Source organism: Heloderma suspectum, chromosome 3 (genome assembly GCF_057233095.1).
Source record: "Heloderma suspectum isolate Gila_16-S chromosome 3, 16-S_ref, whole genome shotgun sequence".
NCBI classification, from domain to species: domain Eukaryota; kingdom Metazoa; phylum Chordata; class Lepidosauria; order Squamata; family Helodermatidae; genus Heloderma; species Heloderma suspectum.
In genome coordinates, this window is record NC_139460.1 from 32,006,943 (window position 1) to 32,033,142 (window position 26,200).

A 26,200-nucleotide genomic window follows, 5' to 3' on the forward strand; every position below is an offset into this window, starting at 1 on the left:
AATTGTTTTTAAAACTTATTTCAGGTACGGGAATCTTTGTTAAAAGTAAAGAACATGGAATGTGGTGCCGAGCAAAAATAATTGAACTAATTCCACTACAGAATACAAATGAGGGGAAGCCCTGTGGTCCAACAAAATACAGAATTGGTGACATTGCAATGATGAAAGTATTCCTTATAGACTTTGGGCATCCTGAAGCTTTAATTGTTTCAGGGTATGAATAGTTTTACAGTTGTATGGAATCTTTGCCATGTTGATTTCTACTGACAATATACATAAGACGTTTTTATGTTGTACCAACTTCTCTTGATGCAAAGGAGGTGCAGACTTTCAAGCCTTCTTAGGAATATTAAGGCAGAAGTGAATAGAATAAGAAGGCATAACTAATAAAGGCTAAAAGCAATTAAACTTTGGGCTGGTTAAAATTGTTTGGGCAAAAATCTGATCACATGGTCCCTGCTTTTCCTGGGCAATAGAGGGAGTTAACTCATTGCGGGATACCTTCATCACACCAACCTAGAAGGAACTTTCTACATAACCAGTGCTCCATTCTTTCCACTTCGGATGTATGGAAGTCTTCAATTACAATGTAGGAAGAAAGGAGGGTTTCCAGTAGCATCTCACTAGCATTCAACTGAAACTATTTTTATACTTTAAAAAATCTGCACATTAATTAAATTCTTTAAGCATATTAATTCTAAGCTATATCAAGAAATGTTTAGCATTTTTCCTTTCGCTTTCAGAGTACCGAATGAAGTTACTGTGAATCCAGAACATGTCACGCTAGAATATATAGTGATTGAAGACTTATGCTTGGTTGTAAGGAAGCCTGATTCTCTTATAGAGGCACAACTTAGAGGTATAAATAAGTTAGCACTCCAATGCTCCCTGAAGGACATCGTTCCCAAACATTCTGTAAGTAAGAACTGTGTCGTCTGTCTGAATTCGAAGGGGATGGAAAATGAAAGAAGACATGGTTTTCTAAACGATAGTTCACCTGTTGTGTGTCTAGAAATTCAAACAATGGTTTGGATTTGTGATTAGTGTAAATCATGGTTTGACATGATGTCTGAATTGAGTCTTTCTCACGTTGGTGAATTTTAACTCTAGCTGATCACTAGCTATAAGATTACTTTGATGGTGATCTCTGTAACAATCATAACAAGGCATCTTCCTTTGCTTATACCTTCAAATATCTTTGAAACAGCTTCTTCTCACCTAAGGTACTTCTAGGTACCTCATTCTTAAACTTTCCTAGGCTTGTCAGGTGGTTCGGATTTTGAATTGAACTGTTTGTTCTTCTGCCCACAACAGACTGAAGGTTGGAATAGAGGAGCAAGGACAGAATTTTTGAGAATGGTAAATTACAAAGCTGTTCTAATGAAAGTGTTCAGAGAAGAGGATGGTGTGCTTATTGTAGATCTGATGAAACCTCCAGCAAACAAAATAAGTAGTGACATGCCAGTATCTCTCAGAGATGCTTTAGTTTTTTTGGATTTAGCAAGGTATGTGTTTATTCTTTAACCCTGAAAGGCTTAAAATAAAATCCTGTTGGAATCAATTGGGGCTTGCATCCAGTGAATATAATTAAGTGGTGGGGTAGGGTAAGTTTTCTATCAGAGGCTAGTTTAGCATAACGTACATTTTATATTTCTTGTGTTGACTAGCCACTACTGCTTAATGACTAAAATTCCAGTTGGCTCTCTGCACTTGGGACTCCACTTATTTTCCTTTTCTCATTCAAATTATTTCCCCCTTGCCTCTCTCGAATTTACACATGCAAAATCAAAATAGGCAGTTTATTTGTTAATCTTACGACGAATACTCCAAGTTGAAGATGCATTGCGCGGGTTGGCACGTCATACTAAGCTGCCCTGCGAATAAGCCATCATGGGTTGGTTGTTAGCTGAACAACCCATGTTACTCCCAACAGACAATTGGGTTTGCTGTGGCTAGTTTCCCTCTTTGTTCCCCCTCAGTCCTCCCGCTGCATCCAGCATATAGGGCAGGCACCTTTGCAGCAGAACTCCTTATTGCCTCAGTCTCTATGTTAGCACCTGTTCTGCAATTGATCTGTTGGGGTTGCTGGCTACTGAGGGAAACTCCCCCTGCCCACCCCCGCATCAGATCGCGAAATGGATTAATTTTCAGAGCCCTTATTTATTTATTACAGCCCAACTTTTTTCCTCCTCAAGGAACCCATGGTGATGTACATAATCCTCCTCCTCTCCATTTTATCCTCACAACAACAACAACCCTGTGAGGTAGGTTGGGCTGAGAGTGTGTGACTGGCCCAAAGTCACCCAGTGTGCTTTCATGGCCCAGTGGGGACTAGAACCCGGATCTCTCGACTCCCAGTCCAGCACTCTAGTCACTGCACCACTGGCACCACACTGCACCTTATGAACATGGGAATGCATTTGCCAACTTTTATTTAAAAAAAAATATTCAGGGCATTTCACTTTTGCGCAAGAGTGCCCATCCAATATTAGCCCAGCATACTGATATCCCTCTCTTGTCAATGTCCTTGTCACTTTTATCCCCCATTTTGTTGCTTGCCTTGCTAGTGAGCAACTTTTTTTAAAAGGCTAGTTCACGTTACACTGATGTGAGCACACCCACACCCTAAGTGCCTTCTCCTGTAGCTACCAGCCACTTTCGGCTCCCTTTCTGTCCAGTTTATCCCTTCTCTTCATTGCTAGCTGTCACATTGGGATACGAGTTACAGAGCAGTGAGTGGGATTGCTATACATACACAAATGATATGGCAAAGCAGTAACATGGAGGGGAAAATTGTGCAAATCCCAAGCAGAGCACTAACAAGGAGGAAGAAACTGCTCAAATCTCAAGGCAGAGCAGGAACATGGAGGTGGAAATGGCATAATTGTAAAGGCAGCTGTCATTCACTCCTGCGCACTTTGTGCAGGGCTGAAAATAAAAATGGGGTGGGGGAAGTTGCAAAAGCATTCGGGGTGCTCTCTGGTGTTCTTCACTATTTTTAGGAGCACAGGGTGGAGGGCTCTGAGAAGGGATGAGGGAAAATGGCTGTGGCACTAGTGAGATCATGAGGCGAGGCAGAGTTTTTTGCTGCTCTTGCCAGGTGGCTCTAGCTGTTCCTGAGAAGCCACAACGAAGTCACCCTGCGGGGTTCGGATGACACAACAACAATCATGGGTATCAACAACCCTAAAACAAGCCATGGGTTTTCAGGGTGGCTTGTTCATGAAAAATAAAGCACCTTGCAGAAACTGTGCTGGGTTTTCCTGACAACACACAATGGCTGATCACCCATAGTGGGTTGCCTTGTCGCACGAATCCGGACACTGTAATCCCCCCCATGCATTTTCCTTGATAATGCAGAACAAAACAGATAAGAGTTAACTTCCACTTGGCTATAAACTGCCTGGCTTTTAAACAGCACTAACTAAAGACTGTGGGGGTGGGGGACAAATAGAGAGTTGTAGTCCATCTCCCCTTCATCTGTGTGTTCCCATCCAGCGCGAAGGAGACATCCATCATGGTTAACTCCTGCCACTGCCCAGTTCAGGCAAGGAACATGTGACCAAGCTTTTTGCCTTAGTCCTGGCCTCTGTGGCTCCTCCCAGCCAGTTCATTCCCTACCTTCCCCGGGACAGAGCTTGTTCTTGCCTCTCCTCAACAATCTCCTTTTCCAGGCCTTGTTTTTCCTTTCAATCTTTGTTCAACCCCTTCCTTAACAAATTTTCTTTTTTTCTAGTTTAGACTTTTCTCTCTTTTAAAAACAAACAAAAAGGTCTTGCTGACTTTTTTCTGGTTCTTCTGCCTTTTCACCCCAAGTTGGCATCACCTGCCAAGAAGAGCTCTAAACCTGGTAAGAAAAAAGAAAAGGCGCCTTCAGGAAGGCATATCAGAGTCGTCCGGAATCCAGCTGCCAATCACAAGGCACCACCCCTGCTCAACCTTGAGGAGCTGAAGGTCGCTCCTGGCTCCGATAGTAAGGAGTTTACAAGAGGGCCAGTAGCATCCAGGAATAGCCTACACGCGCCCCGCTGTTGCCATAGCAACCACAGCTCTGCAAACACAAGCAGATGGAGCAGAGCAGAGCCCTTGTGGAACTGGATGATGCGGGATCTCGTGCCCTCCACAGTTCCTCCCTCTGAAGAGGCTGACCCAGACATCAATCCGGAGGCGTTTGTGAGGGCATATAAGAACTCCCTGGGGCCCTGGGAGCAGGGCGAAGCTGGGACACGCCCATTGTTTTCCCACCAAAAATCAGTTTCATTTTCCCAGGATTTTGCAGCCTGCATTTTGCAAACACAGCCTTTTCCAAGGAATAATACTAGGGCACAGCAACCCCGGCACAGGAGATTCAGCTGAACATCAGCCCCTCCCTCCCCAGGATCAGGCTTTGTTTAAAACAACACAACAGGCCATTAGAAAGGAATTGATCAGAGAGCTGAGCCAAGGAAGGGGTAAAAAGGCAGGAAAAGGACTCCTTCCTCCAGTTCTCCTCCTCCTTCCCCACAGCCAAAGGGAAAAAAAGAAAAAAGAGGGCACTTCAGGCCTAGCTCTCCAAGATGCCTGATAAAACTAAATTGCCCACATCTTCTGCTGAATCAGCCCCTCATTCTCCCGACCCTCGCCTCATGGACAAGGGAAAACATGGTAAGTCAAAGGGAATCTCAGCTGAGCAGCACCCTTCTGATTCAGATTCTATTGTTTGCTAGATGAATGGTCAGATCCTGGGACAGTGGATGAACCTTCCAGTGTAAGATGTAAGCCCTCAAAAACATTTTAGTGGAAACTTCTTTGTCGAAGAGGGATGAGAGGAGGTTCTCTATCTGAACTTCCTCCTTTTCATTCCTTCAGATCTCCATTCAACTAATCCTTTTGGACACACAGTTATAAGTTCACAAAGCCCACATGGTCCAGAACCAGGCGCCAATCCAGATCTCAGACCTCCAACCTTGGAAGGTCAGGCTTGCCCCAGTCCTCCAAAGCTCCTCGCCAACAATTCTGACTCCCTTCCTGCACATGTTGGGAACAGACAGCACCAGACACCTGGACTCTCAACATTATTCAACATGGCTATTTCCTGGAGTTTCACCCCACTTCCAGGAACCGTTCACAAACAACAACTGAAGGCAGGAGCAATCGCCCACCTCCAAGAGATGGGGCAATAGAACCTGTTCCACCTCCCGGGCACTTCCAGGGGGTGTACTCCCTTTTCTTCCTGGTCCCCAAGAACGGAGGGTCCTCCTGGCATGCCATACTGGATCTGAAACACCTAAACAGGTTGGTGGCATACCAAAAATTCAGGATGGAGACCCTACAGACCCTATCAAGGAGGCTCTACATAAGGGGATTGCCTTTCATCCATAGATCTTACGGAGACCTATCTCCATGTTCTCATTGTTGCACAACACCGTGGATTTCTCCACTTCTTCTACAAGGGGCAATATTTTCAGTGATCTGAAAGTATTTTCAGTACAGGGCACTTCCCTTCAGTCTGTCATCATGCTAAGAGTCTTTTCCAAGCTAATGCTAGCAATGGTCCCATGAGCCAGGTTACATTCCAGACCCTTGCAGTGGCTGCTTCTCCTCTCTGAATTGGAAATAATTCACAGATGCCACATCAAAGTCATTCTTCCACAATCGTTCCGAACTTCTCTGGTGGAAAACACCGCACATCATAACAGAGGGCATACCTATCCAGGAACCCCTTTGCATCATTATGACCACAGATGCCAGCCTGGAGGGCCATCCCATTCAGGGGATCTGTCCTCCCAAGGTGAAGCACCACAGTATCAACTGGCTGGAGTTATGAACAATCCACCTTGCTATCAAATATTTTGTCCAACTCATGGGTCCTGTCCATTTCGTAGTCAGAACAGACAGCAGCACAACCTTAGCTCGCATAAATCATCAAGGAACAAAATCCAAATCTCTTCATGAGGATAGCTCTACCTTCCTCCACTGGACAAAACACAACATTCTGTCCCATCACTGCAGAGCACATCCAGGGGATCCTCAACGCAGAAGCTGATTTTCTCAGTCAACAACAACTCGACCCAGGTGAGTGGACTCCCAATCCAACAGTTTTTCAGAGTCTTTGTCACCACCCCTGGTGGACCTATTTGCCTCCCCACTCAACAATTAACTACCTCACTTCTTCTCCAGCCATCTAGCTCGAAGCGCAGAAGCCACAGTCGCTGTCTTCGTGCATTCCTGCCGTTTCCAATTTTGACCAGGGTCTTCAGGAAGATCAAGGAAGAATGGCAACCGTCATATTCATAGCACCCTTTTGGCTCTGGAGATCTTGGTTCTTCCAAATCCTACAAGTGGCAGAGGCAGACCCTTGGTTCCTTCCATTCACACCTGACCTGTTCATGCAAGGCCCTGTGTGGCATCTGGACCCTGAGTGTCTGCGTCTTGCTGCTTGGCTACTGAATGTGGCAGCTTCCTCTCTGTAGGCTATTCAGCTGAGGTAATAAACACCATGCTATCTTCCAGGAGACCATCCACCAATCAAATATATGAAACAACCTGGAAGGCGTTCATTGGTTGGTGTAGGAGAAAATGCACAGATCACAAGATGGCAGGAGTCAAAGAATTGCTCCTATTCCTGCAAGTGGGGCTAGCTATGGGACTCAAAGCAAACATGCTTCGAAGACAAGCCACAGCTTTTTCTTCTGTCCTTTCCAAGCCCTGCCACAAGCCACTTAGTAGTGCTCATCTGCACGTTAAATGATTCCACAGAGGAGCATTGCTTATCTCCCTTCCAGTTATACATCATTTATCTACGTAGAACCTGTGTACAGTCCTTTCTGCACTCTCCGCTCCAACCTTTGAGCGTCTCAGAACTGTTATCTCTGTTTCCTCTCACTTGAGGTTTTATTTATGGTAGCTATAACCTCTGCTACAAGAGTTTCAGAGTGATCGGCTCTTTCCATGATGGACCACCTTTGCACATTCAGCAAGGACTCTTGTCACGCTCCGGTTGGATCCATCCTTCATTCCCCAAATTAACACGCTTTCACAGAACACAAGAAATTGTTCTTCCCTCCTTCTGCCCTAATCCTTCTCACCCCTCTAAGCAGGTCTGGCACACATTGGAAGTTAGAAGGGCCATCAAAATCTACCTTAACAGGACTGAGGAACTCAGACGTTCCAATTCTTTGTTTCCTTTCATCCAACAGCCTTAGGGCAGAAAGCTTCCCGTGCCTCACTTGCCAGGTGGCTCATGAGGCCTATGGGAGTAAAAAAAGCCTCACTAAACCTGCACATTTTACAGCACGCTCCACTGGGGCTGTGGGTGCCTCAGCGGCTTTTTCTACTAGCGCCCCCTTAGCAGAGATCTGTAGGGCAGCCACATGGTCCTCACACCATACGTTCATAAGGCATTATAGGATGGATAAATATGCTTCTGCTGAATCAGCCTTTGGATATAGGGTGTTACAACAGGTATTATCTCAACCATGGAGGCAGCCTGCTTTGGGGCCTGCCCTTTGGGAATAGTCGCTTTTGTACATCCCATGTCTTCTTCACACTGGATGGGAATGGAAAGTTGGGTACTTGCCATGAAGTTCCATTCCGATTTGCACAGGAGACATCCATACCACACTCTCTGGCAGGCTGACCAGTTGATATACTATCATTGCGATTTTTATCATGGCGTGTGCCAATACCCAGAGAGCGGTTTTTCTCCCTTTGTGTTCTCCCTTCTGTTTTTTGAATTACTACATTAATGGCTCCTCAATAGGTACTTTGTCCAAACTGGCTGGGTGGAGCCACAGAGGCCAGGACCAAGGCAAAAAGCTTGGTCACATGTTCCTTGCCTGTCCTGGGCAGTGGGGGAGTTAACCCATGATGAATGTTCCCTTCGCACTGAATTGGAATGGAACTTCATGGTAAGTACCCAATTTCCCATTTCCCATCCTCCAGTGTATCAAAAGAGTCAGCCCAATACTCCAAATTGAGGTCTATGACCTATTCCACCAATTGTAAGACTACATCCAGGTCCTTAGAAATGAGGCAAGGAATGTTTTCAATCCCATTTCAGAAGCTTTGGTTGAAATGAGAGGGAAGGAGTTCTGTCCTTTCCAATCCTCACAGGGCTTTGGAGGACATCAGAAATACATTGTCCCACCATACAACCGTGCAGCTGTCATCAGGAGGGAGATAGTTGCCTCGACCACCCCACCATGTGGTTATGTTGTTGGCAAGCATGTTTTATGCCCTCCAGAATGTTGTCGCCATGTGCAACCATTCCATTTTCCCCATAGAAATGAATGAGAACTATTCATGTAACATCAAGAGAGTGCAAAAGCATGCACTTGGCCTCGCCATTCGAATGCGACTAAAGCTGCCCTAGTGGATCCAAATCTGGATGACCAAACCCAGTGTTACATGGGAGATCCATGATTGGTACCTGTCAGTGTTTTTTTGCTTCCCATGAGCTTACGGGATGGGAAGAGGACACATGGTGAAAGGCTTAAACACTCCCTTAGCATCCCTTCTTTGATCATGTTCAGCCCTCTGCTGACTGCTTTAAAATAAAAAGATCAAATTGTGGATCTGCTGTGTAACATGTAATTAGGTTCTAAGAAGGAGGCTTTGTACATTTGCAGCTGTGTTTCAAATTCAGGTCATTGACTCTGTCCCATAGAATTTATGGGAAGCCATTAAGAACTAAATGAACCCCAGTGTGCATTGCCTTGCCCTGAGTTCTGTTTCTTGGTTATGCAAAAATATGTTTCAACAATACAGTAAATTTTCTACTACGACTAACTTGAAAAATTGCAGTTGAAGACTACTTCCTTTTACAAGTTAGTTGAGCAATTTATTATGGACTCTTTACTAGCTTTCGCACTGAGCTTTCTGATCAATCTGAAGATGATGTACCACTGCAGTACTGTCCACCTGTGATACCACAAGAAGATACAGAAGCTGCAGTTGTTGTTAGTTACATTTATAGTCCTGGTGACTTCTATATTCAGCTGGTAAGTATCATTCAGTATATATAATTTTTCTGTTCACATTTCTTTAAAAGTACTTGGTCTGATCCAGCATAGCCCTTCTTATGTACTTTCTTAAATGCTTATACTTCTATATAAAGAGAACTGCCGCTGGAAATTGAAGCAGTATGCTTTACAAAAGTTCGTTGTAAATTTATAAAGTGACTAAATGAGATATTTTTCTAGTGCTTGTTTTATGCACAGGCAAGTAAAAAAATATTGCTTTATTTGGCTTTCAGTGATTGGAAGGCTTTGGCCTATACTGTGGAAGGCTGAGTCCATAAACTTTCTATGGCTGTAATTGGACGTCACACTAGACTATGATTTTGTGAGATCTGAATTAGCCTAGCCTCCTCCAGTGTGGCTAGGAGCAGGTGTTTGGAAGCTTCTGCTTTTGGTTAACCAGAGCTTGCTGTTACCTGAACCCAAAACTGTGGTTAACATTAAATGTGGTTAGTTTTCAAAAACCCACCTTCACAAACAATGGCTTAAAGTTGGTTTATTTGAAACTATCAGTAGTTAATTTTAACCACAGTCTTGTCGGGTTTGGATGACACAACAAAACATGATTAACCAAAAACTTCCAAACTCCTGAGCTTGGGAGGATTGGGGGAAGCACACAGACCTGGAGAAGAGACTAGACTTGTTCAGGTCTCACTAAACCATGGTTTAGGAGTGGGTAGCTTGTGGCCTTCTTCCAGGTGTTGTTGGAGTGCAACTCACATCAGCCCACACCAGCATAGCTTGTGGTGAGGGATAATTGGAGTTACAGTCCCAACATTTGAAGAGCTTCAAGTTGCCCATCCCTGGTTTAGTAAGATGTCCCATCACAGGCAATGGCTGTCTTTGGATGATTATATTTTGGCTTTATAAGCCAAAGTATAGAACGAGCCTCCATCTATGCTGCTGCTGCTTTTTTTATGAATTGCATTCCAAAATCCAAAGAAGTGCGAATATCGCCATGCCACTGCGTTCTGGTTTGGAGAGTGCGAATTTCTCACTCATCCCTATCCAAATCGCATTTTTTGAACTAGGAACTCTTCTGTTTGAGGCATAGTTGGCAGAAGACATTAATCTGTGTTGGCTGTCTCCTATATACATGGTAGTTATTCTTTAAATTTCTATTCAGTATTTTGGTTTTTAATGCTTATATTTGCACTACCGTTGGAATTATCTGTTTTAAAAAAAAAACTAGTAACCTTTCTTCTCAAATTGGTCTTGCTTATTTGCGATTGTCCACTCCTGGACCTCTTCCTTACTTTTTCACACATTCATTCATATACACATGCGTGTCCCCTCTTTACTCCAAGTAACTCAAGGCTGTGTATATGGGTGTGTGTGTCCCCCTTGTATCCTCACAACAACCTTGTGAGGTAGGTTGACCTGAAAGAGTGCCTGGCTCAAGGTCACCCAGTGAGTCTTATGGCTAAATGGGCATGTGAACCTGGTTCTTTCTGTTGCTCATCTGACACATTAACCACTATATCATACTCGCTCACCATATCAGTGTATCGTTTGAAAACTCTTTTTTTCATTTTGCAGTCTCTGTAGAGAATATGTGAAACTCACTGTTGTGCCCCCATACGTTCCTTGCTCTACATGTATGCACATTCAGGATGATATGTCATTCTTGTGCCTTATTTTGCTGCCTTTATTCTGACCCCCAAAGTCTGACTACTAAAACCTTTGTCTGTTCTCTGACTGTATCTTGTTTAGATTAATGTAATGTAATTTCATCCTTACTGGCTTTGCTTAGCATAGAAATTCCTGCTAAGGAACCTTTCCATTCTCCCCCTTTATCTGTAAAGCCATCACAACAGGTGGCCTGTACTATTTAATTGCTGGTCTTCACTCTTGCTGCCTATCGGAACACGTTTGCTCACCTTTCATGCTAGGTTTGCATCGTGGCGGAATCAGTGTTCCTGATACACTATGGTTAGATTAAGAGCATCCTCAAGCAAATCAATGGACCCACAACTGTAGCAAAAAGCAGATGAAACTCAGGATAAGAATATGTTTTATATACTAAAAATGTAGGCACATGTACACCAAACTAAACTTGCTGTGACAAGTGAAAGCACAAGGTCTCAAGTTGACATAGGACCATACAATTAAATGCAAGACACTATGTAAGAAAGATAGAACATAGACATAGCAATGCTGCAAACATAGAGTCCCAAATGATAATATGCAATTAGCCATCTTCAGGAATACGTAATGGTGTAACATCTACCATACAGAAATAATAATGATAGTGAATGTAAGTAACTTACATTTACCCCGCAAGTATAATTACAATACAAAAGTATCTCTTGATAATGGTTAACAATAGTAATAGGCACATACGAGAGTGAATTTAGTTAATAAATATCACTTGAATGAATGATAATAGTGAGCAATAGTAAGTTATCTGACGACAAGTCGGGCATTCAGTGCTGTTTCTGTGCTTCAGAAGAAGAACTGAAACTATTGTTTATGTGGAATCATTATGAAGCAATCAATATAGCTAGACTGGATTTGTGTAATATAGGCTGCTTCCAATCAATTAACGATGATTAAGAGATTGGCAAATGTTACAATACAGCAAGCTTTTGAAACCAAAATTCGAAACAGATTTGGAAGCCATGGTTACAAGGCAGTGTGACTAGCATTAACCATAGTTAGAGCCAACATATTAATCTGGTTCGCACGATCACTGCGGCTTGTTTAAGTCAAGGTTTGTGCTGGGCGCCATTTGCCTAATTACTCACCTGGGTGCGGCTTGTTGGGTCCTATGAACCTGACGGCATTGCTTGTTGGAGGAGGAAACAACCCTCAAATAGCCCATGAGCTGTTGTTCAGTTATTTGAGAGTTGTGTCCCCCTCCGGTGAGCGATGCCGCTTTGGTTCAGACAACATGACAAACCACGCCTGGCCAGGTAATTAGGCAAATGCCACATGCACCACAGTTTAAACAAGCCATTGTGGCTTGTTTAAGCTGTGGTGATCATGTGAACAGGCCCGTAGAGAGTTACACCATGGTTAAAGCAACCCATGGAAGGGATGGGGTGATGCATGTGTGTGAGGGGGAGAGACCAGAAGCCTTCAGCATGCTTAAAGGGAAGGGTTTGGCTCAGTGGTAGAGCGCCTGCTTTGCATGCAGAAGGTCCCAGGTTTGATCCCCAGCATCACCAGGTAGGGCTGGGAAAATTCCTGCCCGAAACCCTGGAGAGCTGCTGCCAGTCATTGTCAACGATACTGGGCTAGATGAACCAATGGTCTGACTCTGTATAACGCAGCTATATTCCTATGATTTCCATTTCCTAACTATAGTTAAGTTATCAGGAAAGTTATGTCTGCATCATACCTCTTCCTTGTCAGTCTCCATTTACATAATACTCTCTATTGGCAATATTCAGGAGCGAGCACTGATTCCTTTGTAGCCAGAATGGTAGAGGGAGGTATCAGCAGGCTCGGGAAAACAGCAAGGTTTGCAGAAGTATCCCAAAAAAATCCTTTAGGGAAAAATAAGGGAGCAACCTGCCCTCCAAACAGCCCAATGAGGACTAAGCGTGCTCAGCTTCAGAATGCTGCTGACTGTTGTGGTGGTGGTGGGGAATAAAAAATCAGGGAGGAACGGGAATGGAATGGGGTATCCTGGAAGAGGGCACATTGCAACCTGGGTTTAACGTGCCCTGCTATTCACTTGTTCCATGCCACTTTCCCTATCACATAAGAAAATCTCGTCGTTAGATGAAAAATAGAAATTCTTTAAGTGGGTATTGCATCAGTTTGATGTTCTGTACAACTTAGTACACTAATGCTAAATAAATTGTAACAATTCATAGGAATTTATCTTTTTTATTATGATAGCTGGAACAAGGTCCAGAATTTGCAGCTTTTCTGAGCAAAGTTGAGGAAGTGTATAAAAATGAAGGTGGAGTCGGCTTGGAAATTCTCTGTCCAATCCAGGGTCAACCATGCATAGCAAGATTTGAAGATGGAGTTTGGTACAGAGCACAGGTTGTTGGTAGGTACCTGGAGTATTTAGGTATTGAAGGATTTTTATCCTGCTCTTCAAATAATTTTTCAAGGGCGTCTGTCTGTCTGTCTGTCTGTCTATCTATCTATCTATCGTGTGTGTGTGTGTGTGAATTAATATATAAATATAGGAATTATTAGTAAGCACTTGTTTAGCCTTGAGAAGAGAAGACTGAGGGGAGATATGATAGCACTCTTCAAGTACTTGAAAGGTTGTCACAGAGAAGAAGGCCAGGATCTCTTCTTGATCATCCCAGAGTGCAGGACACGGAATAATGGGCTCAAGTGACAGGAAGCCAGATTCCGGCTGAACATCAGGAAAAACTTCCTGATTGTTAGAGCAATACGACAATGGAACCAATTACCTAGGGAGATAGTGGGCTCTCCCACACTGGAGGCGTTCAAGACGAGGCTGGACAGCCATCTGTCAGGGATGCTCTGACTTGGATTCCTGCATTGAGCAGGAGGTTGGACTCAGTGGCCTTGTAGGCCCCTTCCAACCCTACTATTCTATGATTCTATGAATTGGTTAATATAAACCCTACTGGATATTTAGAAAAAAATGGTTTTTATTCATGGTAAAACTATGGAATTTCTGTAATAGAGTTCACAAACCTTTTCTAACCACTGTATAAACTTTACAATTTAAAAAAAATCTTATACCTATCACAGGCTTACATTGGCAAGTAGTAAATTAGTTTCATGTTGGTAACGTTTGTAGGTGTAATTGTACAGCTGCATTTGGGGTGGGTTAGGGTATTTTAGGTTTTTATTGTAGAATTTTATTGTTTTAAACTGTTTTATTATATGCTGTACATCGCCCAGAGTGGCTGGGTGACCAGCCAGATGGGCGATTAATAAATTTAATAAATACATAAATAAAAAATGATGAATTGGTTCACATGAAAATAATGCCTATGATTTGGTTGTCCTAAGGCTTATGGCCTCTCCTCTCTTTTCACTTGCTCTGATTCTCCTAACCATAGTTTGCAAGTACATCCAAAATAGGCAAACTATGGCTTATGCTTTTCCTCCAAACCGGAGTTGGAATTTAAAATGTGTTTTCCAATTCCGGTCTACAGGGCAAGTGCCAAACTATGCCAGCTTGGATGTCTGTTCATAGAATCATAGAATAGTAGGGTTGGAAGGGGCCTACAAGACCATTGAGTCCACCCCCCTGCTCAATGTAGTAGTCCAAGTCAGAGCATCTCTGACAGATGGCTGTCCAGCCTCGTCTTGAATGCCTGCAGTGTGGGAGAGCCCACTATCTCCCTAGGTAATTGGTTCTATTGTCGTATTGCTCTAACAGTCAGGAAGTTTTTCCGGATGTTCAGCTGGAATCTGGCTTCCTGTCACTTGAGCCCATGATTCCGTGTCCTGCACTCTGGGATGATCAAGAAGAGTTCCTGGCCTTCCTCTCTGTGACAACCTTTCAAGTACTTGAAGAGCGCTATCATATCCCCCCTCAGTCTTCTCAAGGCTAAACATGCCCAGTTCTTTCAGTCTCTCTTCATAGGGCTTTGTTTCCAGGCCCCTGATCATCTTTGTTCTAAGACTTGGTACTATTATGTCAAGAAACGCAAGTCTTAAACTGTTCTTTTAAAGCTTAATTGTAGCCTTGGGCAATTTTATTGCTCAGCAGGGTAATAAATGCTACTTATTTAATAATAGAGAGAAATATGGAGACATTGAAATGTTGATTCTTGTGAGGCTTTTTGCTAGCATTAAACAATAGCTGTGTATGCAGTGCCTAAAGTGGGAGAGAAACATAACTGGGATGTTACTTCAAGTGGGGTAGTTTTAAAGTGGGAGAAAAAGGTGGGGTGTTAAGGTGATTATACGTCCACCTGAAGAGAAGTGAGATGACATTTCCCACCACTTCGAGCACTGCATATCATGTCTATACTCTCAAGAAAATAATTCTTGGTGCAGGTGCACACAAATGTTGCCTATAATTGTATAATGTCCACCTGTCAGTGTTTCCTAATTCCCTAATGTTTTCTGAAGGACTGCCAGGCCATCAAGAAGCTGAGGTGAAATATGTTGACTTTGGCAATAGTGCTAAAATAAATGTGAAAGAGATGCGCAAAATAAAAGATGAGTTTTTAACTCTCCCAGCAAAGGTAAGTTAAAACTACAGAATGTAGTAAATCTGACAAAGCACCTTTTGCACAGGTTTCAGTTCAGTTCCTAAAGCTTATGGATCTCTTTGTGTTTTATATACATTTCTATGTCCACCATATTCTCATAATTTTGTAAATGCAACGCAAAGGGCAGTGTCCACAAAAGCTTATAGCTTATGCTATAATAAATTTGTTGGTATTTTAAGGTGCTATAAGACTCTTTGATGTTCATACGTCAAAAGTTTCCCCTGGAAGTTTTCCCCCATTATCACCATAGTGGATTGCACTAACAACACATTTATTAATTTGTTTGATTTATCGATTTGTACTCCACCTTTCTACCCAAAATCGGCACTCAAGGCAGCTTGTAGGATCGAGGCAAATTGCCCTTAAGCGGGGGGGGTGGGGGGTGGTACTTTGGGGCTCTGTGATGTGTCTGGAAGAAGCTAATGCCATAGCAAGGGTGAGGTTTGGCAATATGGATCTATTCATTGCATGGATGGGAGACCAATGGTACCCCTATGTAAACAGCTCTGATATTTTCTTAAAGGAAGAATGGCATAAACAAGCTAAACAAACCAATCTATATTTCTTAACTTAGGCCATCAGGTGCAAGCTGGCTCATATCAAACCGTGTGAAGGAGTAAATGAATGGAGTACTAAATCAAAGGACAGATTTGAAGAACTGATTCAAGACAAATGCATGCTCTGCTTTGTTACTGGTAAGTGTTCACCTGTTCATGGAGTCATTTATGAGATATTAGAGGAATAAAGAAGAAGTGTTTGCTCAAAAACTAAAGAAATGCGTTCTCAGAAGAGACTGGTTTATCTGTTCCCCTGGAATAACTTCCTCCAGTCTTGTTAAGCCTTCTCGGCATAAGTAGGGCTGTTTGCTGCTCCTGTGATTAGCAAAGCTCCAGGACCTAGCATGGTTTCCTCTCTGTCCATTGTTTGTAAATCTGCCTCTTTTGGGGCCGAACAGGTTCCTGCTGCCTGCTTGGCTTGCATTCGCAGGCCAAACATTAGTGAAAAATCTGGGAACTTTTTTCAGGGCAGAGAGAGGGGTTGTAAAAAGAAAGTTGGCTAAATTTCGGCCTTAATTTGAGCAAATTTCGGCCATAGTTTGCACATATTATGCAAATTGCAGTCGGGCCAGCTTGCGTGGAAGCGAGCCAAAGTCTGGGGGGAGCTCCAACCCCTGGACAGATTCCTCCAACATCCCTACTCTTTTCTTCCTAACTGGAGTAGTTGAGTGTTCCACTTTGTCCAGCCAGCTCTGCAGGAGGAGGTCATCCACAACCCAATCGATTTAGCAGTGTATCAAATCCGGTTATGTGTATGGGGGGGAGCTCATTTGGAGTTCATCTGTGAAACAAGCTGGGTAGTTTGAAGTCACACTCTTAAGGACTGCTATGATGACAAATGAGATAAAAATTCTTTGTAATTTTTGAACCTTCTGAAATGTTTGGTGCATTTCAGAGCATTTTTTTAAAGATCTATGTTTTTTCTAATCCAGAGACCTGGATCTGCCATACAAATGCATAAGCATCACATTCCATTAAGTAATAGCCTCAAAGGCTTTTCAGTAGACAGAAGCCCTCTGGTCTTGTTTTTGTTCATACTCCACTTTTTTAGGAAAACTCTTCTCCTTACAAAGTGGCTGCTAAAATTAAAAAGCAGTTTAAAAAAATAATAATGTAATTAGTGAGAGCAATAAAAGTATAACATAACAAAATAACACATACTAGCACAGGTAAAGTTGTCCCAAAACCATGCTAGCAATCCCTCTCTTTCCAAACATTCTCAGCTCATTTATTTCTTGGATATTTGAATGTAATCTTTTTGTCTCTTTGTAGAGAAATCGCAAGACGATGTACTGTCTGTTGAGCTCTATGAAAGTGTGTGTGTATCACCAGAGCTGTCTTGTAGTGTTAACAGCCTCTTGGTTAACGAAGGTCTAGCATCTCACATAACAAGGCAAGTATGCTGTTTTGTAAAGTTGTCACAGAAAGTTCAGTCTTACTTGCAACTTACGTATGTGTGGAACAGCTTGGAACTTTTCCATAAAGTTGTATTGTGATTGCTTCATGCTTGGGGTGGGGGCTGTTGTGGGCTTTGGGAGGGGCATTTCTGCTTCTAATAGTCTGATATGGCAATAGATAAAATTTAAATGAAACCATTATGTTTTCTACAGGATCACCAAAATGACTTCCAGATACCATAGTAAAGTATGGGATCCTACTGTAGAAGAAAACAAAAGCCAAATGATGGCAAGGTCCCACAATGAAGTATGGGATCCTACTCTAGAAGAAATCTTAAAAACAGAGAGAGATGTGTTAAAACCTGGAAAGGAAGACTTGTCACAGTCTGAAGATTTGAGATTAGATTGCAACAAAGAACTGCAAGTGCGGATTAATCATGTTGTATCCCCAAGCAAGATCTTTGTGCACTTTATGTCATCAGAACAAATTCTGAAAAGGTATGGGAGGAACTTGACACCATGGGTGCATTCTTTGTGAAAACACAGGACTAAATGACAGCCATGCTTTCCTAGCCCAGAATTGGTTAGTTTGTCATGATTGATTCGTGTACTGCTGACAGGAAACTTGATTGTCTGTTTCATTGGGGAAAAAACATCAGTGAGGAGTTAGAAGACCCTCCCACTCCACATGCACAAAGGCAGCACAAATCGCCTTCGTAGGTTTTACAAAACTAATACACAATATAGGCATGTTTTCTATAGATACAATAATCATATAATCTCAAATGAATAGCATGCTAGTTGCTTAATTCTTATCCCTTTCTAGAGGAGACAGTGGGCATCTCTACACCAGCCTAAAATCCTGCATTTAAAATGGGGCTTTCTGCTTTCGTTTTAAATGCAGGATCACAACGGACTCCCTTTACACACACTTCCTTTCCTCCCTCCTCCCCCTTATCTGAGTCTTCCATATGTTTCATTGATATAGCTCCTCCTCTTGCAGCTTTTCCTTTTTCACAGAGGGAACTGAAGCGGAACAGAACAGGGTAATTAGATAGCTCATTATCTGCGATCTATTTAAAAATGGAACAAAGGGCATTTAGTGCAGGAGGGGCATGGCATCATGTAAAGAGCCCGCAAACAGCAATCTCAGTCGCAGGATAAAAGCTCTGTGCGATGAAGCCCAGTAAGTTAAGAACATAAGAATAGCCCATTTGGATCAGACCATGGGTGCATCTAGTCCAACATTTGGTTCACACAGTGGCCAACCAGCTTTTGACCAGGAACCCACAAGCAGGACATGAGCACAACAGCACCCTCTCACCCATGTTCCCCAGCAACTGGTGTACATAGGCTCACTGCCTCTGGTACTGGAGGTAGCACCCCCTTTTAAGCCATTCAAATTGGTGGCCATCATTAGATCCTGCGGTAGCAAATTCCATAGTTTAACTACACGCTGTATGAAGAAGTACTTTTATCTGTCCTGAATCTCACACCACTTAGCTTCATGGGATGACCCTATTGGGTTCTAGTATGGAGGGGGGGAGAGAGATGTCTCCCTGTCTACATTCTCTACAGTGCACATAATTTTGTACACCTCTGTCATGTCTCCCCTTCCTCACCTTTTTTCCAAGCTAAACAATCCCAGCTGTTGTAACCTTCCTTTGTAGGGGAGATGCTCTAGCCCCTGTACACATTATTCGAAGTGTGGTTGCACCATAGATTTGTATAAGGCCAGTATGATATATGCAGTTTTATTCTCAATTCCTTTTCTAATTATGCCTAACATGGAGTTTGCCTTTTTTACAGCGGCCACACACTGGGTTGACATTTTCATCGAGTTGTCCACCACAACCCCAAGATCTCTTTTTTGGTCGGTCACTGCTAGCTCAGATCCCATCAGGTTATACTTGAAGTTGGGGTGTGTGTGTTGTTGTTTTATTTTTGCCCCAACGTGCATCACTTTATACTTGCTTACATTGAACTGCATTTGTCATTTAGATGCCCATTCTCCCAGTTTGGAGAGATCCTTTTGGAGCACTTCACAATCCCTTTTTGTTTTTAACCACCCTAAGTAATTTGGTGTCATTGGCAAACTTGGCCACTTCACTGATCACACCTACTTCCAGATCATTTATGAACAGGTTGAAAAGCATTGGTCCTAATACAGATCTCTGTGGGACCCCACTATTTACTTCCCTGCATTGGGAGAATTTACCATTTATTCCTACTCTCTGCTTTCTGTTCTTTAACCAGTTACTGATTCATAAGAGGACCTTTCCTCTTATCCCATGACTGCTAAGTTTGCTCAGCAGTCTTTGGTGAGGGACTTTGTCAAAAGTCTTTTGGAAATCCAAGTAAACAATGTTTACTGTATTACCCCCATCTACATGTTTATTGACACTCTCAAAGAACTCTAAAAAGTTAGTGAGACAGGGCGTACCTTTGTGGAAGCTGTGTTGATTCTTTTTCAGCAGGGCTTGTCCTTCTATATGCTGACTAAATTTATCTTTAATAATGCCTTCAACCAATTTACCTGGAACAGAGGTTAAGCTAACCGGTCTGTAATTTCCCAGGTCCCCCTGGGTCCCTTTTTGAAAATGGGTGTTACATTGGTCATCTTCCAGTCTTCTGGCATAGAGACTGATCTGAGGGATATGTTGCATATTTTGGTTAGAAAATCAGCAATTTGAGTTCATTGAGAACTCTAGGATGGATATCATCTGGGCCTGGTGATTTATTTGCTTTCAATAAGCTTGGAACTTTTGTCATCACTGTTTTCCTCAGTTCCTCAGATTCCCTTCCTGAAAACATCAGTTCGGGCACAGGTATCTGTCCTATATCTTCTGCAGTGAAGACAGATGAAAATAATAAATTCAGCTTCTCTGCAATCTCCTTGTCCTCCTTCAGTACTCCTTTAACTCCCTTGTCATTCAATGGTCCATCTGCCTCCCTAGCTGGTTTTCTGTTTCTGATATATTTAAAGAATTCTTTACTGTTGGCCTTGATGTTGTTAGCGATATGCTCTTCAAAATGCTTTTTTGCATTTCTTATTGTCCACTTGCATCGTCTTTGTGCAAGCTTGTGCTCCCTTTCTTCACTTGGGCAAGGCTTCCATTTTCTGAAAGAAGCTCTCTTTTCTCTAATAGCTCCCTTGACACTGCTTGTTACGCATGCTGGTGACCTCTTGGACTTGGTGCTACCTTTCCTGTCCTGTGGTATACAGTATACGTTTTAGCTGGGCTTCTATTATTGTGGTTTTGAGTAATCGCCAAGCATTTTGAAGGGATTTAATCCTCTTGACTCACCCTTTTAACTTCCTTTTCACCAGTTCCCTCATTTTAGAGAAGTTTAGAGAAGTTGGTTTCAGGAGCTGAAGAGCATTATTTTAACAGGTAAATAACTTCACCTGGTAAATTACAGGTAAATAACTTGACACTATTGCACAGATCTTTTCCCTCTACAGAAGCAGATTTCTTTTCAGAACAGTACTGAAGATGTAGATTTCATCTTCTGTTTGGATTTAAAAAATAGTATTCAGTTTTTCAAGATAAACATAAACCACGGTGGCTTATTTTCCCTCCCTGCATGTGCTGGTTGTGAACTGCCTAATTACCATAATTACCCTCACTGGGCATGGGTTGTGGTTTACAAACCATCCAGCAACCCTAGAACAAGCTATGGGTTTCAGGGTTTCTAAACCACCCCAGCCACCCACCCTCACCTGGTTCAGACGTCATGAAGGTAATTATGCAGCTTGCAACTGGCATGTGTGGAGATGGAAAATGAGCCACTGTGTCTTATTTTCCATCCGTGATCATGCCAATAACTGTTTCAGTTGTTCAGATATTTTAATACATTTGCATGAGCTTACTTCATCAAATGCCATAAGTGAAACTGGAGGCTTTGAGTCTGAAAATACAGTTTAATAGATAGATCTGCAGCAAGCATTCTGTTCTTTTAAAGCAACAGTTACAAACCACAGAGTGCACTGAAACTCATAATAATGTGCAAAGAAACCGTAGTCCATATTGACTATGCCTATATTGTGTATTAGTTCACCCTTGAATTTGTAAACAGAAGGTCAACACAATTATACAATAATATTATATACTTAATTTAAAAAAAAATTAGCAAACAAACAGGCAAAAACTAGAAAGGTTAAAAAAATGGATAAATGTATGACCTAGTTTTTTTAAAAAAAAAGTCAGATGAAAATGCCAGAACCACCTAGAATTTCAAATTGGTTTAGGAGATTTGGGATATAGCTCTTTTCGTTAAAACAACTTGTTCTATAAGAGGATAACATAATCCACTACATAATTAACTTAAGCAAAAATGAGTGTCAGTTTCTGGAAATCACAAGACAAAGGTCAACTTTGTTTCCTCCTCCATATTATCTTTGGGTATTTGGATAAGTTATAGCTATTTTGTAATGTAATCTTCTCTGTAAAGATTATTTTCTATAGTTTATAGCAATAACTATGTCTACGGTGCCTTTACTCTTTCGTTTGGCTTTTTAAAATGTTAAGTTTACAGGAAAAGATGGCTGCCACTTACTTTGAATCTGTGAGTGAAACAGTTCAGTGGGAAATGGATAAGAGTTGTGCTGCTTATGTACATGATCTGAATCAATGGCAAAGAGGCCGAATCCGCAGGATTGTTTCTGAAAAAGTGATGGAGGTAACACTGTTTAGAAAATCATTTCTTTTTCATATGCAGAGGTTTCATTGTGCTTAGTATGAGTGGGGAGCACCCATTTAGTGATAAAAAAGGACAAACAGGACAAAAATATATACAAACAGTTCTCTAAGAGCCTATTATGAAGCCAAAACTACAGCATTCACACAAGAGAGGTATGAGCAGTCTTCAAGGTTTGCAGAAAAAACCCTTTAGAAAAAAAAGTCCTAAAGGAGGCAGACTCTCAAAATAACCCAACGAGGACTAGGCACGTTTAGTGGCCATGGAATGGTGACTGATGTAGGGTGGGGGGTGGGATGGGAAACTGAGGAGAGGCAATAGAATGGAGTATCCTGGAAGAAGGTGTGGCTGGTTGGTGGGAAGACGTGGAACTACAGAGTCAGTAGACTGGCAGTGCAGTCCTGCCACAGTGACCATAAGCCTCCGAACTCTGAGGCTTAGGGTCATCCAGTGCAGAGCTGGAGGAGCAGCAGAGGCAATCTTCACCTCCCCACTCCTCCCCCTCTTCATTTTTGCTACATGGGCTTTTCTGCCTGTCTATCCATGGCATTTCGGAGGGTGAAGGAAGGAGGCTAGAGAGGCTCTGGGATAGCTTCCATCCTGGGCCCCTCTGGCCCCCTCCCTGCCCAACGCCCCTTTTGCCCCCTCTCCAAGGCTGTGTTCCCAACTTCAGAGAGATAGCCGGCACGGCTTTTTCACCCTGGCTGCGAGGGGGATTGGAGCATGGATTCCCCTCTCCGAGGTCAGAGCACTGTGTCTGGCCTTGGATCCGGGAATCCAAAATAACCCTGTGGCCCACCAGTTGCTGTCTATGGGCTATAGGATTGCTCTCCCCAAATTAAAAAATAATTACATATGTTAAGCCTGATTTATTAATACATTGTTCAGTCTAAACTAATAATAGGTTTTGAAAATGTATACAATATCATTGCGGTATCATAGGAAGATATGATTTCACAACTGGCTAATGGGAAAAATGATTGACCGAGAAGGTCAATCAGAATTTTTTTAAACTGATACGTCTAATCATTGATGAACATGATTTATATTTTTCTTATAGACACTCATTGTCTCTTGCAGGTGTTCCTCTTTGATTTTGGCATAGCGAAAATTATGAATACTGAGTGTCTAAGGGAACTTGAACAGGATCTCAAGACTATCAGGCCTCTTGCAGTGGAGTGCTCATTAACAGACATAAGGTAATTTGTCCATTTAATATAATTCTGAAACCTTCTTACTCCTGCCCTGTAAGTTTGGTAGCTGAGGAGGTATTTGAACCCCTGTTCCAAGTATAAACTGTGTCTGCTATACCATTTGTTCTCTAGCCATGCAGAAGCCCTGGGAAGTATTTACAATGCTTCTCAGATGGCATCTATATTTGACACTAGTACTTTGGAATTTCTCCACATTGTTTTCTTAAATAAGGAATAAAAGATCTCCAGATGACTGAAAAATATTACTCAAAATCAAATTGTTGGTATTATATGTACTCTGCCTGCAGAACTGAATCCTCTGCAGAAATGATATAAACAACAGGGGAAAGCATGTTGTTTGAACTGTAATGATATTTATTTCCCCCCGACCTCCAACTTCTCATTTTAGACCAGCCGGTGGGACTGAGCAGTGGACAGCAACAGCTTGTGACGTTCTTTCACATTACTTAACTGGAGCTGTGGTAAATCTAATAATACAGGTTTGTAAGAGAAAATACCTGATTTACTAGCACAGCTTTCCTTTCAGGGAGAATAACATTTGTTTTAATCATATGGTGCTAGGCAATGGAGCATGTTCAGTTTTTACTTTGGCCCCTAGAATTCTGCCTGGATTGAGATTTGAAGCAGGTCTTGGTCTTATACAACCTTTAACCCCCACCCCCTGAATTCACTGCAGGGAGGAAATGACAAAAAATACTATAGGCTCTGCTTTTATTTGAAGTGACATCATCCAGTGTACTCATTATCTTCTCCCCATAGCAGGAAGACCACAAGCCAAAGGCCTTCTCCTGGTCTCTGGTAGAATCCCACTGAAGGTATAAGAGGCCCTTAGTTTGACTAGTTTTGTTCATACTAGAGTAGACTAAAGTTGTATCTTTGCTATCTACCCTAGGTGCAATGTCTGCTTTGAAGGAAGTCTAGTTCAGGGGAAAAAATGTGTCAAAAATGTCTACGGGTGGGGGGAAATGTTTGAAGGGAATGGTGAGTTACTAGCAAGTACATTTTGGCATTATATTCTGATAGTGATTGTTCTACATCCCTGAATCCTACATTTGGGGATGGTCACTGAGCCATAACCTGGGAGGGAAGCCATGGCTGTGCCCAAATATGTAAGGTGGCTATTTCTGGTTTATCTGGTATATCCTCAAATATTTTATTTTCATTTATTTCTTACATTTCTATGCTGCTTGTTAGCTGAAGCACTCTGGGTGGTTCACAAGACAAAACTTAAAACCATAAAATATAATAACATAGTAAAATGCAATATAAAGTTTAAAACAGCAAGATAACAAGATAAAAATCCAGCAGCACTGCAGAAATCTAAAATATAGAAAGACCATTTTTTTAAGCCTAGGAAAATGAAAAGGTCCTATGTGGAATGTCTAAATAGAGCGGCATCTAGTGTTTGATTCCTAGCAATAGATATCAAAGAAAGACGCCACTGCGTTCTCTTTAGCTGTTGGCTATGATGTATGTTGGTGCCCTGACTGTAAATGTATATCAGAATGCAAAATGTCTCTGTAAGATTAGATGCTAATAGTAGCTTTCTAATTGGCTATCCCATATGCTATAATATGGGGAATTTCAGTCACTAAGGATGGATTAAATTTTGGCTATCGGCAAAGGGAACACATCTTAAAAATGAAGCATCTTCTGTTCGTTTAAACCTTCATCGCTAGGCCATTTAAGACACGCATAGTCGATTTGTTTTCCATTTATTCTCCAATTTGTTAATCATAAATATGTTTACTGGAAAATAAGTGGCAATGTGTTTTTGAAGAAAGTTGCATCCAAGCATACTTGTTAACAATTACAGTTACCATTGGGTTATAGGCAGAGCTGCTGTGAACCCAGAGCAAATATACAAGGTTTGGTTTTTGAGCACCAAAATATAGGATATAAATGTAGTTAATTAAATAAAAATGGTCACATTTTCTGACCATTTTTGAGGAGAAATGGAATTCACTGTATAGTTTGCACAGAACAATGGCAGCTGAACTTCATAACAAGAAATCTTATTTTGACTCAGGAGAGTAACTCTTCACCTCTACCTGTGAAAATATTTAGCAAAGATGGAGGGTTGTGTACTGACATTTCAGAATACATGATTAAAGAAGGCTTGGCACTTAGAAAAAGAAGGTATGCATTTTTAAAAATTATTAGGAGACGTTATTAGTTTTCAAAATGTTTAGGAGTTGGCATCTTTTTGTAGTTTTTGAGAATAAAGTATAAAGGCTTCAATTTTGTTTTTGAAAACATCTGTGTAATCGCATCTCAGCAATAAATTCACAAGGGGTGTTGTGCCCTGGGTACTCGTAAGCCCCTAAACTCGGAGGCGTATGAGTATCCTGTGCAGAGCAGGAGGGGCTTTGAGCCTCCCGTGCTGCATTTAAGCTAGGTGGCAGATTTTGCCCATGTAGCAAAGGCTTCAGGGTGGGGGAGGAAAGGAGTCTGACGGCAATAGGAAAAGGTGTAAGCCAGCCGGCCTGGTCTCCTCCCCTCCCCACTCATAGGAATGTCTCTTTTCCCCCTGTCTCCGCTCTCTGTTTACCTAGTACAGAGAGGTAGCTGGCGCGATTCTCTCTGCGCTGGCTAAGAGGGAGGAGGGAAGGGAGCATACTTTCCTGGCTACAAGGTTGGACCCCTGTCTACGACCTCGTATCTAGGAAACCAAAGAATCCTATGTTCCCCAGATGCTGTCTGGGGGGCATAGGATTGTTCCCAAGGTCTCCCCAGACAAGACACTGCTCTTTCTCAACCTTCCATCTGTAATACTTGTCTACCCTACTACAGGGCTGTAGTAATTACTGAGCAAATGTATGTGAAGGGCTTTGAACACTTTAAATAAACTATAGAAATGCTAAGTTTTTTATTTGATAATCGTATGTACTTAATGCATTTTTAGTTGCTATTGGCTTCATTAGGAATTAACCCCTCTGATTGCTGGGCTCAGTTTAATTTATTCATCAACAATTAAGCAACATGGACCAATCAGCACTATAACTCGAAGAAATTTTCTATAGTTTACAGAACTAAACTGTTTTATACAATCCTTAAAGGGAATCCTCCCAAAACTGCTTGGCCATGTATCCTTGATTTTCTGCTCTTCTTGATAACGTTGAAACCTGCTTAAAATGCTAAAGCTACTTTGAAACCTGCTTAAAA

General features: G+C 42.1%; 1 protein-coding gene across 9 annotated transcripts in view; it reads left to right on the plus strand.

The window, feature by feature from the left end:
- RNF17 (ring finger protein 17) overlaps nucleotides 1–26,200 on the plus strand; it is a 78,571-nt gene that overhangs the window by 32,732 nt on the left and 19,639 nt on the right. For all 9 annotated transcript variants that reach the window (XM_084842773.1, XM_084842775.1, XM_084842768.1 and 6 more), the window contains exons 13-25: nucleotides 25–214; nucleotides 744–915; nucleotides 1,315–1,505; nucleotides 8,843–8,981; nucleotides 12,849–13,005; nucleotides 15,024–15,139; nucleotides 15,741–15,861; nucleotides 16,996–17,116; nucleotides 17,334–17,618; nucleotides 21,653–21,803; nucleotides 22,902–23,020; nucleotides 23,424–23,514; nucleotides 25,065–25,174. In XM_084842773.1, coding sequence (XP_084698899.1) covers nucleotides 25–214; nucleotides 744–915; nucleotides 1,315–1,505; nucleotides 8,843–8,981; nucleotides 12,849–13,005; nucleotides 15,024–15,139; nucleotides 15,741–15,861; nucleotides 16,996–17,116; nucleotides 17,334–17,618; nucleotides 21,653–21,803; nucleotides 22,902–23,020; nucleotides 23,424–23,514; nucleotides 25,065–25,174 — 1,963 coding nt within the window. The remainder of the gene's footprint in view (nucleotides 1–24; nucleotides 215–743; nucleotides 916–1,314; nucleotides 1,506–8,842; nucleotides 8,982–12,848; nucleotides 13,006–15,023; nucleotides 15,140–15,740; nucleotides 15,862–16,995; nucleotides 17,117–17,333; nucleotides 17,619–21,652; nucleotides 21,804–22,901; nucleotides 23,021–23,423; nucleotides 23,515–25,064; nucleotides 25,175–26,200) is intronic.